The sequence below is a fragment of the Eucalyptus grandis genome, chromosome 1 (assembly GCF_016545825.1).
Source record: "Eucalyptus grandis isolate ANBG69807.140 chromosome 1, ASM1654582v1, whole genome shotgun sequence".
Taxonomy (NCBI): Eukaryota; Viridiplantae; Streptophyta; class Magnoliopsida; order Myrtales; family Myrtaceae; genus Eucalyptus; species Eucalyptus grandis.
The window spans coordinates 1,780,494-1,798,127 of NC_052612.1; the positions used below are offsets into that span (position 1 = coordinate 1,780,494).

A 17,634-nucleotide genomic window follows, 5' to 3' on the forward strand; every position below is an offset into this window, starting at 1 on the left:
TATATGCTATGCAATTAATTAATTAACTAATATTTTTTTTTTTGGGGTTAAAATTAATCCCTAATTTTTAATGCAACTAATAATTAAAAGGGTCACCAAAATTTAGGTGTCAACAACCTGAAGACTTGAGCTTCCTTTGCTCACTAATTAATAGCAGCAAATTACAGATGTTGGGTATTGACGACAACAAGTTTGGTGGGGTGTTACCTAAATGCATGGGTAGTTTATCCACCACTCTTACAATATTTTCTGCAAACCTCATTGAAATATCTGGTGAGATTCCCAAAGAAATCGGGAATTTGTCCAATTTGGAAGCATTGTCTTTGAGTGGCAACCTGCTTTCAGGTGTTATCCCCTCAAATTTGGGGAATCTACAAAATTTAGCTGCCCTGAGCTTAGGTCAAAACAACTTGGGAGGGACTATCCCATCTTTTTTGGGAAATCTAACCAAGTTGTTTGAATTGTTTCTTTACAATAACAAATTTCATGGGCAAATTCCTTCACATCTATCAAACTGCCAATCTCTCAATCAGCTCGATCTATCCAATAACAATCTTAGTGGTGCCATGCCTCCACAACTTATCAGTCTCTCATCATTAGCGATCATTCTGAATCTGTCTTGTAACCATCTGACTGGGATTCTACCCACAGAAGTTGGCAACTTGAAAGCTTTGACCGTGTTAGATATCTCGAACAATTTGTTGGTAGGTGAAATCCCAAGTAGTTTAGGTGATTGCATTGCATTGACATCGCTAAGGATGGGGAGCAACTTCTTTCATGTGTCCATTCCTCAATCATTCAGATGGTTAGGAGGTATTGAAGAACTAGATCTTTCATGCAACAATTTATCAGGCCAGATTCCAACATTCCTAGCTGTATTTCATTCCTTGAAACTTCTGAATTTATCGTACAATAAGTTTGAAGGCATGCTACCATGTGAAGGAGTCTTTAAGAATGCTACATGTACTTCTATTATTGGGAACAATGAGCTATGCGGCGGATTGCCAGAATTTCACCTCCCCATATGCATCTCCAAAAGCTCAGAGAGTAGAAAGATCCATATGGTGATATTGTCCACTTCTATTATATCCGGAGTTCTTGGGCTAGCTCTTATTCTAGCTTTTATATATCTTTGTTGGTTGAAGAAGAAAGTAAATGAAGAAGTTTCATGTTCGATGGATGATTCATGTCCAAATGTATCTTATGGAACACTCTTAAAAGCTACTGACGGTTTTTCTCCAGTGAATTTGATCGGTGTTGGAAGCTTTGGTTCTGTTTACAAAGGGATGCTTGAGGAAAATCAAATCGCTATTGCGGTGAAAGTGCTTCATTTAGCCCATCATGGTGCTCTGAAGAGCTTCATAGCCGAGTGTGATGCAGTTAAAAATATAAAACATCGAAATCTTTTGAAGATACTAACAGTTTGCTCGAGTAGTGATTACCAAGGAAGTGATTTTAAGGCGTTAGTTTATGAATTCATGGATAATGGAAGCCTAGAAGAGTGGCTACACCCCAACACATCATCATCTCATGGGAATGAGCTTTCGAAAAGGTTGAATTTTGTTTAGAGGATAAATATTGCTATTGGTGTTGCCTTTGCATTGGATTACCTTCATCACCAGTGCCATATCCCCATTGTTCATTGTGATTTGAAGCCAAGCAACATCCTCTTAGATGCTGAGATGGTCGCACATGTTGGCGACTTTGGGTTAGCAAAATTCCTTGTTGGATCATCCCTTGATTTTGTAGCCAATCAAATGAGCTCAGCAGGTTTAAGAGGGACAATTGGTTATGCTCCACCAGGTACTCCCTTTCTCTCTCTCCCTAAAACCAAGAAAAATTAATAACCTAAAAGTTGTTGATGTGTCTTCTTGTGTGAAGTTTGATAGCTAATGATAACTCTTATAGTCTTATGCACAATTAATTCAAATATGATGATTTGCACTCTGATTTGAATTGCATTATGATCTATGTGTGGTAGAATATGCAATGGGATGCAAGGTTTCAAGAGAAGGTGATGTGTATAGCTATGGCATTCTCTTACTGGAGATGTTCACAGGGTTGAGTCCCATCGACAACACCTTTAGAGATAATTTAACTCTTCATAGTTATGTTGCAAAAGCTTTGCTTGAACAAGTGCTCGAAATTACGGACAACATCCTACTTCAAGAAAGGAAGAGCCATTTAGGCCAATATAGTCCTTTGCGTTGGCTTTCCAGAAGCGATGGCATATTTCAAGAGTGTTTGCTTATGGTGTATAATATCGGAGTTGCTTGTTCCTACGAAGTTCCTGAAAGACGGATGAGCATAAGCGGAGTTGCAAACAAGCTACATCAAATTAGAGAGAAACTCTTTTCCTTGGGTTTACATGGACAAGGTGCACCACTAACAATTTATATTTAGCTGTTATACATTTCGTGTTGAATACGCAAACGGAAGTGGACAGGTGAAATCTATGATTAAGAACCAATCATTCTTTAATCCTTAAGATGATAGTTGATCATTCTTCCCCTTCTGTAGCTATACATATTTAAACTGGCACAAGGCCTATGGTGCACGCGCATTCTCGAGTTCCGTTGGTTTACTTAAAACTCTATTTTGCTGTCATAGTATATTAAAATGAATCCAAAATAAATTGCCTTGCTTCTTCTTCTTTTTTTAATTTCATTTGTATGATGCTCTTTAAGATGAATTGCAACCAATTAGCTATTCGAAATCTTAATTGAATGAAAGCTTGGTTTCTGCAGATTGACTAGGAATGGCTTGGTGTTGCTTTGATTCGAAATAATCCAATGCCGGGAATTGATCTCTGTCTCTAAAGCTATGTTTAGTCAGGTATAGGCAATAGTGTTTCCCCGTCGGTGAATAAGGATGTACAGCTTTCGGATTCAGCATTCTAGCATGTGGTAATTTGAGGACACCTATCGGCGTTTGACTTGTGTAGCAGAATTATCCGAGAATGCTTTAGTAGAATTATGTAACTTGTGTGTATTGGATTTTTTCAGCATTGTTATTTCTCATGTTTACTACTGCTAGTACTTTTATTTCCGCATTTAAGTAAAGTTGCCAAATCACCTAATCATGTAGGCAAAAAACTTAATATGGATATATTGATAGTTACTCTTTTTATATGGGGATTTGTGAATCACACGGATAAGCAACTTTCAAGAATAGAAATTACTAACTACATCGAGAAATTACCAGTCGCCAATATGCTCAGACTTACTTCGCTAACTAAAAAGTGACCATTAGTGCAGAGAAATTACTAATTATAATAGTTTAAAAGCAAAGTTACTTTTCTTCATGACAAAATCAGTAGCCATTGTTATGCGCAAGCCTACTTTCCATGGTGAAAAGTTATGTTGTTAAAAGACTGACTTCGTATATTTCCATTTTGCCAGAACAGCACTTTGAGTTCACCCCTTGAGTATTATGACTTACCTAATTTTCACATGAAAGTTATTAATTATGTGGACAAATTATCAAGTATTAATAGGCCGAAAGTATATTTTCCTCTTAAAAAGTTACTATATAGGTTGAAATAAATCTAGTTATTAATAGATACATACATGCCTCACAATGCTGTCTCCAACTGATGAGCAGGGTTATCGGTCAACTTGAAATTATTTTGACTGATTAAGCTATTGTGAGTCATGACAATGACCAGCTAAGGAATCGCGCTTGAATCATACTTAAATTTTGTGAAAAACTTGGCCTGCCAAACCTAACTCTAGATTTGTCCCTGCAAGTGACATGACGAGATGCATGAGTATCTGGCAGGACAATCAGTCATATTAATGCCTTCTTTGTATAGCTTAAATTATGCAACCTTTTCTAACTTCTTTCCGTGTTGAAAAGCAGAAAATTTCTTAGAACTCTCATGGGCATGAGATGGCCTTCATTTGCGATGTTCGTCTCGTTGTCTGTTTCTTTCTTATATTCCTTTCCTTGATAATGGAATGGACCGGCTTTTATGTCGCGCAAAGTTGGACAGTTATTCAGTCACATTGATGTGCCCTCTGTTCAACTTGATCAGATTATGCTGTCTTCGCTACCGTTCTTGTCTTTCTCATCTCTGACTACTTATCTGAGTGATCCAGGCTCGCAGCAGGGCAGCGCAACTTAAGAATAATTGAATCTCCCCAAGAAAGTTTTCAGGAACATGTTTTGAAGAAATAAGCTTTTAGTATGATTATTTCGTATTTTATCGCCTGAATTAGATATGCCAAAATTCTTAGGGGCAATGCTTTGTGCTTCATAGAATTTAACGGCAACCCCTCTGATGGATAGATGGATATTGATTTCCAGTAAAGTGGCTTTTCTTTCCAGCCCAGAGAGACGAGCAATTAGTGAATAGACTGGAAGAGGAACTTATAATCTAGCCAAAATGCCAAGAGCCAATCACGTTTCTGATCAATTACTTTTCCGCCCCAAGTCCTTGTGTCTTACTCATATTAATTCAACTGACTTTCGAACTGGCAGTGGTGGTGGTTGGTGTGCTTGTTTAAGTTGGCCGAGACTTTCCGAATGATTGTAGTATAAATTTGAGTTATGCAGCGTCTATGGCTTACGTATGACCAATCAAACTATCATCCTCTGCATTTTCTTTTCTTAATGTAGGATGAAAAGGACAAGAAAATCCAGGAATTAACGGCCGAGCTGTGAAACAAGAAAAGATTGTGTGCAGCATATCAAGAGCAGCTAACTGCATTTGTGAAACTCGTCGAGGAACACAACGATCAGCTCTCGAAGAAAGTTCAGTCTGTGGTGAACAACATTAGAAAATATGAACCTGTGGACCCGGGCCTTATGAGGAGGAGTTAGCCTCAGCGTATAGGTATATCCCTATACCCGGTACCATGTCCTCTATTTCCTTGCGCACTCTGTCTTGCTTTTTGCCGTCTCTGCAGTTGCATCAGTCTTTATTGCTTTTCAGTTTTTTCAGGATGTGTGGTGGTGCTTCCGTTAGGAAAACAGAATCGATGTCCTCTCCTCTCCTCTCTTTTCCTCATTTTAATAAGTGTAGATGAATGCAGAAGATGGAGGCAGGAGAGCGACAGGAGCTGTGCATATATGTTGTTGCATGTGCAATCCAAGGGCTTCTTCAAGAGGGTGGATGGTTAATGATCGCTAAGCAATCAGCAAGAGATCATTAGCGTGAAAGTACGAGTATATTGGTCGTCCGAAGATTGCGGGACCGTCGGCAGTGGTTGTACTACACGCTTTATGTAGTGATGGAGAGCAGTCATATTGTGCTTTTGATCATGGAAAGGGGGCGATTAGAGCCGATGGGAGCCCGGTCAGCATGAGTCCTTCAGACTTGATGACCATGTGATAATGGTCAAGAGGCATATTATATAGTTCAATATGTTCCGAGGGGAAAAATAGCAAATCAAAAGATGTAATTAATTATTTAAAACTGATTTTTTTAGGAGTAGTTTCAGATATTTCTATCTCGATCTGTAATGAAAATATGGACGTTTAATTATTGCATTTGATGATATTTATCTTAATCGGGCTACAATTAGATTGTGCACACTTATAAACGTAGAAATCACGAATTAATATTTTGTTTTAGAAATTGACATTTTCATAATATTTTAGAAATGCGGTGAATAATTTAAGGACTAGTTTTGTAACTAAAGTAGCGTACAAAAGGACTAAAACGGAACATTATCAAAAGTATGAGGACCGAAGGTGTAACCTTTCTGTTAGAAACTTGTAAATGTAGGTATAACGTATCGCGGGTGCTGACTCAACATGCCCGTCCGTATTTGGACTGAAAGCTGAAGAATTGTCCCGAGATAAGTTGGGGGATTGAATTTTCAGAAGTATAATGCAGGGACCAAAAGTAAACATTCCGCCAATGAAATGGGTGACTCGGACTCGCACGCTCAAATTGCTCCAAATTAGTCCAATAGCTGATGCTGATATATCCAATCAAGATTCGTGTAGACCGGGGTCAATCACAGCTATCAGTCTCGTGAGTTTCACGTTGATATATCCAATCATGTTCGTGTAAATCGGGGTCAATCACAGTTATCAGTCCCGTGACTCATAGCTCTCAATCCCGTAAGTTTCACGCTGATATATCCAATCACGATTCGTGTAGACTGGGGTCAATCACAGCTATCAATCCTGGGAATTTCACACAAATCCCACAAATGTCAATGGTTATGTTCCATTTGGCTCTGTCAAAGTCCATTCATTTGCAGAAAATTATGTTCAGGAAAATGTTTTCCAGATTTTTCAATGTTTGTTTCGCGTAAATCCCACAAATGTCAATGGTCATATTCCATTTGGCTCTGTCCATTCATTTTGTGGAAAATATCGTTCAGGAAAAAGTTAAGGAAATGATTTTGACTGATTAAGCTATTGTTAGTCATGATAGTGACCAGCTAAGGAATCGCGCTTGATCATCAGTCTTCAGTTTATTTTCCCAAGCGGAAGACTTCAGAAATTTGCGGGCTTTGCGTAACTTCAAATCAAAATCTGGAAAGGCACGGTGGACAAGTTCTTTCGGAGCAGCTTCTTTCCGCCTTCAGCGGGCTATCATCCTGAAAGAAATGAAATGAACCGCAAAAGCAAAGACTGGCTGAACTATATATTAATCAGGTAAGAGGAACATTAAGGTGGCTAAACAGAAGTTTTAACCGAAATAATGTGTGTTATCTCCATTGAAGAAAGCCTGCACTCTTGTGGAAAAGGGCTGCGATGCGATGATCGAAAAGTTGCGCATCATTAGGAGAGCAGCATCATTTAATTTGGACGAACTTGCAAATTTAATTTCGAGCGTAGCTCGTGGGGGTCTTATCCCGGAGCTTGATACCATCTCAGTGTAATACTCTTTACCCGGCATTGTATTAGATATTATTTCGCCCTTTATCTTAAGTCATTATTATCGTATTTTTATTTATAGTGATATTATCTCATTCACATGATCAATGAGTGCAAATCAATGAACTAGCAATGTATGGTCAGATAGATAGATGTACCTACGATTTCTAAAATAAGCAAGATTGCATGGGCAAATGTTTTCATAAAGAGATACCGGTACCAAAATTGGGCATTAGGCATCTCTAATGTAATCAAGTCCTCAAGCCCGAATCTTTAATTCGTAGAAATAAAAAAAATGTCCCAAGTTTTACTCGGCCACTAACTGGCCTCTAAAATTAAACTTCTATTGAATAATAATTTAAGGACTAGTTTTGTAACTAAAGTAGCGTACAGACCGACTAAAACGGAACATTATTAAAATTATGAGGACCAAAATTGTAACTTTTCTGTTAGAAACTTGTAAATATAGGTATCATGTATCAATTCACCGGTGCGGACTCAACATGCATGTCTCGTATCGAAAAGTTATGAGTGTGTGACGATTATTTTTTATCTATTCAAATGATGAAAAGATAAGTGTGTATTTGTTCAATTGAAGATTATTTTTATTTTCTATTACGAATTTACAGTTAAAAAAATGAATATTTGTGTCATTTTGAAACTATTTGTTCACAAAGGTTTCGCTTTTTTTATTTTATTAAGAACGGTTTTGGTTCAATAACTAACTATCAACTTTTCGTCTCTTTCTTATTTTCAATTATTTTCCTTTCAAGAGTTTTTGGAGAAATACCAAAATTGCAATTTGGTATGTCTCATTTGAGACTTTTTGTACCATAGAGAATTTTTGCCAATAATCATTAGCAACCGTGTGGGGCAAATAATTCCTTAAAGACGGTATCTTTTCACGTCTCAATCTGATTTCATTCTTCCGGATCGATTATTTCCCAGCATCTTGTTCTCCCATTCTTCTTTTCTTTGTTTTGTGCGATGTCAATGGAGCAAAGAGTTTCATTGGCAAAACAATATCTAAAGCGAGGGTTAAATTTTTTGCACGACTCAATTACAATTCGGAGTGTAATTTTACATGTCATGATTGAGTGTTAACTTTGGAAGTATCAAGTCGTCACAATTGGAGTCTCCACATTATTCATGAAGTACTAGCGTAGAGTGTGGGCGGGGCGCTGCACTGATTGAAGTAAACGTTCCGCTAATGAAGTGGATCACTTGGACTCACACGCTCAAATGGCTCCAAAGGAGTCTAATAGCTTATGCTGATATATTCAATGATTCGTGTAGATCGGGGTCGATCTCAGCTATCAATCCCGTGAGTATGTTCCATTTGGCTTCGTCAAAGTCCGTTCATTTCACAGAAAATAATGTTTAGGAAAATGTTTCCGGATTTTCCGGTATTTGTTTCACATAAATCCCACAGATGTCAAGGGTTATGTTCCATTTGGCTTTGTTAAAGTTCGTTCATTTCATAGAAAACAACATTTAGGAAAATGTTTTCTAGATTTCTAGCGTTCGTTTCACTTAAATCCCACAAATGTCAATGGTTACGTTTCATTTGGCTCTGTCAAAGTCTGTGCATTTCACAGAAAACAACATTCAGGAAAACATTTTTCGGATTTTTTTTACTAAAAATGAATCAATCAAGGAAAGCATTTCCATCAATGGAAAAAGTCAAACGTTTTCTCATTCACTCTCTCTTATCTCACACTCTCGCACAGCCCTATTAGCCCCCTCTTCTTTCTTTTTTTTTTTTTAAAAATTCAATTTTTAATTCTTTTCTTTTTTTCTTTCTTCCTTTTTTAGCTTCTTTCTCGGTCGGTCGCATAGCCATGGCCATGGCCGGCAACCGGTCATTGGCGAGCTCGCCGCTTGCCAAATTGGTGAGTGCAAGCCTCAAGCTCGAGCTCACCTTTGGCAAGTTGCATGGAGGAAAATCAAATTATATATTCCATACCAAATGGTAGAAAATATTTTTAGATGCATTTTGAAATTTTAGCTAAACACCAGAAAATATTATTATTTTTGTGGAAAATGACTTTTTGACATTTTCCACAAAACAAATTAATGTAAGAGAAACCTCTTTCGCTCTTAATAAGTCATGACGGGGATTTCTTAGCACGCTAGGCTTGCAGCGTGCTTAGTTGATGAAAAAATCGTACCGTCCAACGGCATAATGATCGCCTTATAATTTTGTGGATTGTCCAATGTAGATACAATTGTGACATCCGTTAGATGAGTGGATGGCAGAAGAGAGGACGGACCAACGAATAAAGTAGCTGCGCAATGGCCGCTCACTATTCTTCTTATAAGTATGTCCAGAAAAATCGACACCTAATAAATCTCTTCAAAGTTTCCATTAGCAGTGTTCCTGCCTCTTGTTTCTTCTTGCCTTGCTTTCATATTCACCCGCTTCCTTGGGCTTTGAGTCATGAAACTCTTAAGCATTTGTCTTGTGGAGTTCTCATCATGCCAATTGCTTCTTTGTATTGCTCTTGCACTGTGCTTTAACCAAGTCTCCTCTAACACCAACAAAACAGACAAACTCGCGCTGCTCGCATTTAAGGCCGGCATAACCAAAGATCCTTTCGGCGTGCTCAACTCATGGAACAATAGTATTGGGTTTTGCCAATGGTATGGTGTTATGTGCAACCGGAGACACCAGAGGGTAACGGTCTTGAATTTGACATCACAAGGGCTTTCTGGATCAATCTCTCCTCATATTGGGAATCTCAGCTTCCTGAGGAAAATTCGGCTCTATAACAACAGTCTCCATCATGAAATCCCTTCACAAGTTGGCCAGTTGCTCCACCTTCAATCCTTAAAACTACACAAAAATTTGTTGGTAGGTGAAATTCCCAAAAACTTATCAGCTTGCTCTAACCTTGTTGAACTCATCCTTGAAGACAACCAACTAAGTGGAGAAATTCCTTCAGAAATCGGTTCATTATCAAAGCTACAAATTTTTTTCTTTGTATGGAAATAATCTCACCGGTATTGTGCCTTCCTCCACTGGGAACTTATCTTCACTGGAGATCCTTTCTTTAACCCTGAACAACTTGGGCGGGAGCATCCCCCATGTTCTAGGCTACCTGCCAAACTTGCGAGGCATAGCCTTTGGAGGAAACAGATTCTCGGGTATAATTCCATCTTTGCTATTCAATCTCTCTTCACTGACTCAGTTTGACATTGGACACAATCAAATTCAGGGGACTCTTTATGCAAGCATAGGCCTCAAACTCTTAGATCTTGAATTTTTTAGCGTTTGGCAGAACCAACTTGCGGGGCCGATTCCTCCGTCAATGTCGAATTGCACAAAGCTAGATAAGCTTCAACTTGGAGGAAATGCATTTTTTGGGAAAGTACCTTCTTTGGAAAATTTGTATAAGCTTAGTTGGTTTGTGGTCCCTTCTAATCAGCTTGGAAGTGGAAAACCTGAAGACTTGAGTTTCCTTTGCTCGTTGATTAACAATAACAAATTAAAGTGGGTGGAAATTGACCACAACAAGTTTGGTGGGGTGTTACCTAAATGCATGGGTAATTTATCCACCACTCTTACAATATTTTCTGCAATCTTTAATGAAATATCTGGTGAGATTCCCAAAGAAATTAGGAATCTTTCCAATTTGGAAGCATTGGCTTTGGATGGCAACCTACTTTCAGGTGCCATCCCCTCAAATTTGGGGAATCTACAAAATTTAGTTTTGCTGAGCTTAAGTCAGAACAACCTAAGAGGAACTATCCCATCTTTTTTGGGAAACCTAACCAAGTTAATTAAATTGGATCTTTACGAGAACAACTTTTATGGGCAAATTCCTTCACATTTATCAAACTGCCGATCTCTTATTCAGCTTGATCTGTCCTATAACAATCTTAGTGGTCCCATGCCCCCACAACTTATCGGTCTCTCATCATTAGCTATCATCCTTAACCTATCTTGTAACCATCTTACTGGGATTCTACCCACAGAAGTTGGCAACTTAAAAGCTTTGACTGCGTTGGATATCTCGAACAATTTGTTGGTTGGTGAAATCCAAAGTAGTTTAGGTGATTGCATTGCATTGACATTGCTAAGGATGGGGGGCAACTTCTTCCATGGGTCCATTCCTCAATCATTCAAATGGTTAGAAGGTATTGGAGAACTAGATCTTTCACAAAACAATTTATCGGGCCAGATTCCAGCATTCCTAGCAATATTTCATTCCTTGAAACTTTTGAATTTATCGTACAATAAGTTTGAAGGCATGCTACCATGTGAAGGAGTCTTTAAGAATGCTACAAGTACTTCTATTATTGGGAACAATGAGCTTTGTGGTGGATTGCCAGAATTTCACCTCCCCATATGCATCTCCAAAAGCTCCAAGAGTAGAAAGATCCATATGGTGATATTGTCCACTTATGTTATATCCGGAGTTCTTGGGCTAGCTCTTATTCTAGCTTTATATCTTTGTTGGTTGAAGAAGAAAGTAAACAAAGAAGTTTCATGTTTGATGGATGATTCATGTCCGAACGTATCTTATGGAACACTCTTAAAAGCTACTGACAGTTTTTCTCCAATGAATTTGATCGGTGTTGGAAGCTTTGGTTCTGTTTACAAGGGAATGCTTGAGGAAAATCAAACAGCTATTGCGGTGAAAGTGCTTCATTTAGCCCATCATGGTGCTTTGAAGAGCTTCATAGCCGAGTGTGATGCAGAAAAAAATATAAAACATCGAAATCTTTTGCAGATACTAACAATTTGCTCAAGTAGTGATTACCAAGGAAGTGATTTTAAGGCATTAGTTTATGAATTCATGGATAATGGAAGCCTAGAAGAGTGGCTACACCCCAACACATCATCATCTCATGGGAATGAGCTTTCAAAAAGGTTGAATTTTGTTCAGAGGATAAATATTGCTATTGGTGTTGCCTTTGCACTGGATTATCTTCATCACCAATGCCATATCCCCATTGTTCATTGCGATTTGAAGCCAAGCAACATTCTCTTAGATGCTGAGATGGTCGCACATGTTGGCGACTTTGGGTTAGCAAAATTCCTTGTTGGATCATCCCTTGATTCTGTAGCGGATCAAATGAGCTCGGTAGGTTTAAGAGGGACAATTGGTTATGCTCCACCAGGTACTCCATTTCTCTCTCTCCCTAAAACCAAGAAAATTTAATAACCTAAAAGTTGTTGATGTGTCTTCTTGTGTGAAGTTTGATAGCTAATGATAACTCTTATAGTCTTATGCACAATTGATTCAAATATGATGATTTGCACTCTGATTTGAATTGCATTATGATCTATGTGTGGTAGAATATGCAATGAGATGCGAGGTTTCAAGAGAAGGTGATGTGTATAGTTATGGCATTCTCTTACTGGAGATGTTCACAGGGTTGAGTCCCATCAACAACACCTTTAGAGATAATTTAACTCTTCATAGTTATGTTGCAAAAGCTTTGCCTGAACAAGTGCTCGAAATTACGGACAACATCCTACTTCAAGAAAGGAAGAGCCATTTAGGCCAATATAGTCCTCCACGTTGGCTTTCCAAAAGCGATGGCATATTTCAAGAGTGTTTGCTTATGGTGTATAATATCGGAGTTGCTTGTTCCTATGAAGTTCCCGAAAGACGGATGAGCATAAGCGGAGTTGCAAACAAGCTACATCAAATTAGAGAGAAACTCTTTTCCTTGGGTTTACATGGACAAGGTGCACCACTAACAACTTATATTTAGCTGTTATACATTTAGTGTTGAATACGCAAACGGAAGTGGACAGGTGAAATCTATAATTAAGAACCAATCATTCTTTAATCCTTAAGATGATAGTTGATCATTATTCCCCTTCTGTAGCTATACATATTTAAACTGGCACAAGGCCTATGGTGCACGCGCATTCTTGAGTTCCGTTGGTTTACTTAAAACTCTATTTTGCTGTCATAGTATTTTAAAATGAATCCAAAATAAAATGCCTTGCTTCTTCTTCTTTTTCTAATTTCATTTGTATGATGCTCTTTAAGATGAATTGCAACCAATTAGCTATTCGAAATCTTAATTGAAGGAAAGCTTGGTTTCTGCAGATTGACTAGGAATGGCTCGGTGTCGCTTTGACTCGAAATAATCCAATGCCGGGAATTGATCTCTGTCTCTAAAGCTATGTTTAGTCAGGCATAGGCAATAGTGTTTCCCCGGTCGGTGAATAAGGATGTACAGCTTTCGGATTCAGCATTCTAGCACGTGGTAATTTGAGGACACCTATCGGCGTTTGACGTGTGTAGCAGAATTATCCGAGAACGCTTGAGTAGAATTATGTAACTTGTGTGTATTGGATTTTTCTTCAGCATTGTTATTTCTCACGTTTACTACTGCTACTACTTTATTTCCGCATTTAAGTAAAGTTGCCAAATCACCTAATCATGTAGGCATAAAACTTAATATGGATATACTGATAGTTACTCTTTTTATATGGGGATCTGTGAATCACATGGATAAGCAACTTTCAAGAATAGAAATTACTAACTACATCGAGAAATTACTAGTCGCCAATATGGTCAGACTTACTTCGAGAACTAAAAAGTGACCATTAGTGCAGAGAAATTACTAATTATAATAGTTTAAAAGAAAAGTTACTTTTCTTCATGACAAAATCAGTAGCCATTGTTATGCGCAAACCTACTTTCCATGGTGAAAAGTTATGTTGTTAAAAGACTGACTTTTAGTATATTTCCATTTTGCCAGAACAGCACTTTGAGTTCACCCCTTGAGTATTATGACTTACCTAATTTTCACATGAAAGTTATTAATTATGTGGACAAATTATCAATTATTAATAGGCCGAAAGTATATTTCCTCTTAAAAAGTTACTATATAGGTTGAAATAAATCTAGTTATTAATAGATACATACATGCCTCACAATGATGTCTCCAACTGATGAGCAGGGTTATCGGTCAAATTGAAATTATTTTGACTGTTTAAGCTATTGTGAGTTATGACAATGACCGGCTAAGGAATCGCGCTTGATCATCAGTCTTCGGTTTATTTTCCAAAGTGGAAGACTTCAGAAAGTTGCGGGCTTTGCTTGACTTCAAGTCAAAATCTGGAAAGGCATATAGATGGATCCACCATTCATCCCCTCAATGCACGCACTAGGATAGACACTAAGTCAAAAAGAAACTCGTGCTATGTACGCCAACATCTTGACTAATCAAGCTTCCAGCATTCAAAAATGCACAAGCATGGCTGGAGACAAAACTGAGCTGCCTGCTTTGTCATGGCATTCTGTGGCTTCACATGTCTTCCATATCTTCATTCGCCTTTCGAATCTCGTTTCTCTTCATTCCTGTGGAGACGTTCTTTCGGAGCAGCTTCTTTCCACCTTCAGCGCGCAATTATCCTGAAAGAAATGAAACGAACCACAAAAGCAAAGATTGGCTGACCTATATATTAATCTGGTGATCTTGATTTCTCTCTTTGTTAATTGGAAGAATAAAGATGGACTTGCATATTTCATTTATTCCTTTTACTATAATATACTCTGTAATCTTTAAAAGTTGGTATGAGGAAAGCATCTTTTAAGAGTTTTGCCTGTGCAACTTAAAAGTGGATTTGAGAGTTAAAAAGATGGCCTTATACTTGAGAAGCAAACAAATGACTTTTGCCCCTCTACAGCTTTTGTTAATTCCTGTTGTCTAATGCATGGCCAACGGATAGTACAGTTAGGGCAAAAGATTCATAATCGTGCTTTTGGCATCTCCACTTCCTGTTAAGGCCAGCTTTATCTAGAGACATTGCTCGATATGTCTTTTGGGTGTTACTTTTAATTCGTTGATAATTGCTAGTATAGTGTTATGGTAAACTGATTATTAACTTTTTTCCGTGTTCTAGTGTAAAACCATATTGGCAATATCAAATTTCATTAGTTGTATTAGGGAGTGTTTGTGGGGGCTTTTACCTCCCAACTAGCAGTATTGTAACGTTTGAAATAATAGATAGGTTGTATGAAACTTCAGACACTAGTACTAGAGATCTTACGCATTCAAAATAACTATTACAAGCAAAGGTTGCGATAAAGATCAGAAGCTAAAGTGCAGCTAGTCTGAACCATACTTAAATTTTGTGAAAAACTTGGCCTGCCAAACCTAACTCTAGATTTATCCCTGCAAGTGACATGACGAGATGCATGAGTATCTGGCAGGACAATCAGTCATATTAATGCCTTTTTTTTTATAGCTTAAATTATGCAACCTTTTCTAACTTCTTTCTGTGTTGAAAAGCAGAAAATTTCTTAGAACTCTCATGGGCATGAGATGGCCTTCATTTGCGATGTTCGTCTCGTTGTCTGTTTCTTTCTTATATTCCTTTCCTTGATAATGGAATGGACCGGCTTTTATGTCACGCAAACAGTTATTCAGTCACATTGATGTGCCCTCTGTTCAATTTGATCAAATTATGCTGTCTTCGCTACCGTTCTTGTCTTTCTCATCTCTGACTACTTATCTGAGTGATCCTGGCTCTCAGCAGGGCAGCGCAACTTAAGAATAATTGAATCTCCCCAAGAAAGTTTTCAGGAACATGTTTTGAAGAAATAAGCTTTTAGTATGATTATTTTGTATTTTATCGCCTGAATTAGATATGCCAAAATTCTTAGTGGCAATGCTTTGTGCTTCATAGAATTTAACGGCAACCCCTCTGATGGAAAGATGGATATTGATTTCCAGTAAAGTGGCTTTTCTTTCCGGTCCAGAGAGACGAGCAATTAGTGAATAGACTGGAAGAGGAACTTATAATCTAGCCAAAATGCCAAGAGCCAATCACGTTTCTGATCAATTACTTTTCCGCCCCAAGTCCTTGTGTCTTACTCATATTAATTCAACTGACTTTCGAACTGGCAGTGGTGGTGGTTGGTGTGCTTGTTTAAGTTGGCCGAGACTTTCCGAATGATTGTAGTATAAATTTGAGGTATGCAGCGTCTATGGCTTATGTATGACCAATCAAACTATCATCCTCTGCATTTTCTTTTGTTAATGTAGGACGAAAAGGACAAGAAAATCCAGGAATCAACGGCCGAGCTGCGAAACAAGAAAAGGTTGCGTGCAGCATATCAAGAGCAGCTAACTGCATTTGTGAAAATCGTGGAGGAGCTCAATGATCAGCTCTCGAAGAAAGTTGAGTCTGTGGTGAACAACATTAGAAAATATGAATCTGTGAACCCGGGCCTCATGAGGAGAAGTTAGCCTCGGCGTATAGGTATATTCCTATACCTTGTATCGTGTCCTCTATTTCCTCGCGCACTCTATGTCTTGCTTTTTGCCGTCTCCGCTGTTACATCGGTCTTTATTGCTTTTTAGTTTTTTCAGGATGCGTGGTGGCGCTTCCGCTAGGAAAACAGAATCGATGTCTTCTCATCTCCCTTCTTTTACTCCTTTTAATAAGTGCAGATGAATGCAGAAGATGGCGGCAGGAGAGCGACAGGAGCTGTACATATATGTTGTTGCGTGTGCAATCCAAGGGCTTCTACAAGAGGGTTGATGGTTAATGATCGCTAAGCAATCAGCAAGAGATTATTAGCCCGAAAGTACGAGTATATTGGTCATTGGAAGATTTCACGGCTGTCGGCAGTGGTTGTACGACACGCTTTATGTAGTGATGGAGAGCGGTCATACTGTGCTTTTGATCATGGAAACAGGACGATTGGAGCCGACGGGAGCCCGGTCAGAATGAGTCCTCTAGACTTGATGACCATGTGATTAATGGTCAAGAGGCATATTATATAGTTCGATAAGTTCGGAGGGGAAAAATAGCAAGTTAAAAGCTGTAGTTTAATTATTTAAAACTGATCTTTTTTTTTTCTAGGAGTAGTTTCAGATATTTATATCTTGATCTGTAATGACAATGTGGACATTTAATTATTGCATTTGTTGATATTTATCTTAATTGGGCTATCAATTAGATTGTGCACACTTATAAACGTAGAAATTACGAATTCATAATTTGTTTTTGAAATTGACATTTTCATGATGTTCTAGAAATGTGGTGAATAAAATTAAACTTCTATTGAAAAGTAATTTAAGGACTAGTTTTGTAACCGAAGTAGCGTAGGACTAGTTTTGTAACTAAAGTAAGCGTAGAAAAGGACTAAAGCGGAACATTATTAAAAGTGTGAGGACCAAAAGTGTAACCTTTCTGTTAGAAACTTGTAAATGTGGGGTATCACGTATCAATTCACCGGTGCTGACTCAACATAACCGTTCATATTTGGACTGAAAGTTGAAGAATTGTCGCCGAGATAAGTTGGAGGATTGAATATGTCAGAAATATAATGCAGGGACCAAAAGTGAATTCGAGTAATAGTACAAGGACGAGTTTTATAATTCCCCCCTTAATTCTGACTATGCAGCTTATGAGTGAAAAGTATTATGGAGCAATAAAATGGAAATGACGAGTCGTTTAGTCAAGATGATCTTAAATAAATATGTACTACTAGAGGTAACTAAGCATTGCTTTGAATTATAAAACATTCAAACAAACTAAAACCAGGTTCCATGATTCTGTCGTTCATAAGTGAAAATAAAAATGAATGTATCCAAAGTAACTAATTTAATAAAAAGAATAGGGATAACGAACTAAAAAAAAAAGGGGGGCATATCTAAAATCATCATTTATAAATAGCAAGACCGTTCGTTTTATAGCCTCCAAAGAGTGGGCCCAAGAGATATATATATATTGTCTCTGACTCTAGTGGGATTCCCATCATTTTTTTTTTTTTTTTGGCCATTCTATTAACTCCGTTTAACTTAATAAATAGA

The 17,634-nt window shown here is 37.9% G+C and overlaps 2 protein-coding genes and 1 long non-coding RNA gene across 3 annotated transcripts; all 3 read left to right on the forward strand.

Annotated features, from left to right (window-relative positions):
• The first annotated feature begins 167 nt into the window (after window positions 1–167).
• LOC108957825 (probable LRR receptor-like serine/threonine-protein kinase At3g47570) lies at window positions 168–2,812 on the forward strand. Its single transcript, XM_039311019.1, is given in 3 exon segments — window positions 168–1,803; window positions 1,982–2,377; window positions 2,748–2,812. Coding segments are annotated over 3 exon segments (2,037 nt in total). The 3' UTR covers window positions 2,753–2,812.
• Window positions 2,813–10,148: 7,336 nt separating this feature from the next.
• LOC120292704 (probable LRR receptor-like serine/threonine-protein kinase At3g47570) lies at window positions 10,149–12,085 on the forward strand. The gene is made up of 2 exons (XM_039311022.1): window positions 10,149–11,964; window positions 12,051–12,085. Exons 1-2 carry the CDS (start codon window positions 10,149–10,151, stop codon window positions 12,083–12,085), a joined length of 1,851 nt encoding a protein of 616 aa, XP_039166956.1.
• On the forward strand, window positions 12,083–13,190 carry LOC120290430. Its single transcript, XR_005548425.1, has 2 exons — window positions 12,083–12,538; window positions 12,909–13,190. It is a non-coding gene; the product is annotated as an uncharacterized LOC120290430 (long non-coding RNA).
• The last annotated feature ends 4,444 nt before the right edge of the window (window positions 13,191–17,634 follow it).

Coding starts and splice junctions, on each gene's coding strand:
- LOC120292704 (XM_039311022.1), top strand. CDS start 10,149: ATGTCGAATTGCACAAAGCTAGATAAGCTTCAACTTGGAGGAAATGCA. Junction 11,965..12,050: donor AATTGGTTATGCTCCACCAG/GTACTCCATTTC, acceptor GAAGTTTGATAG/CTAATGATAACTCTTATAGT.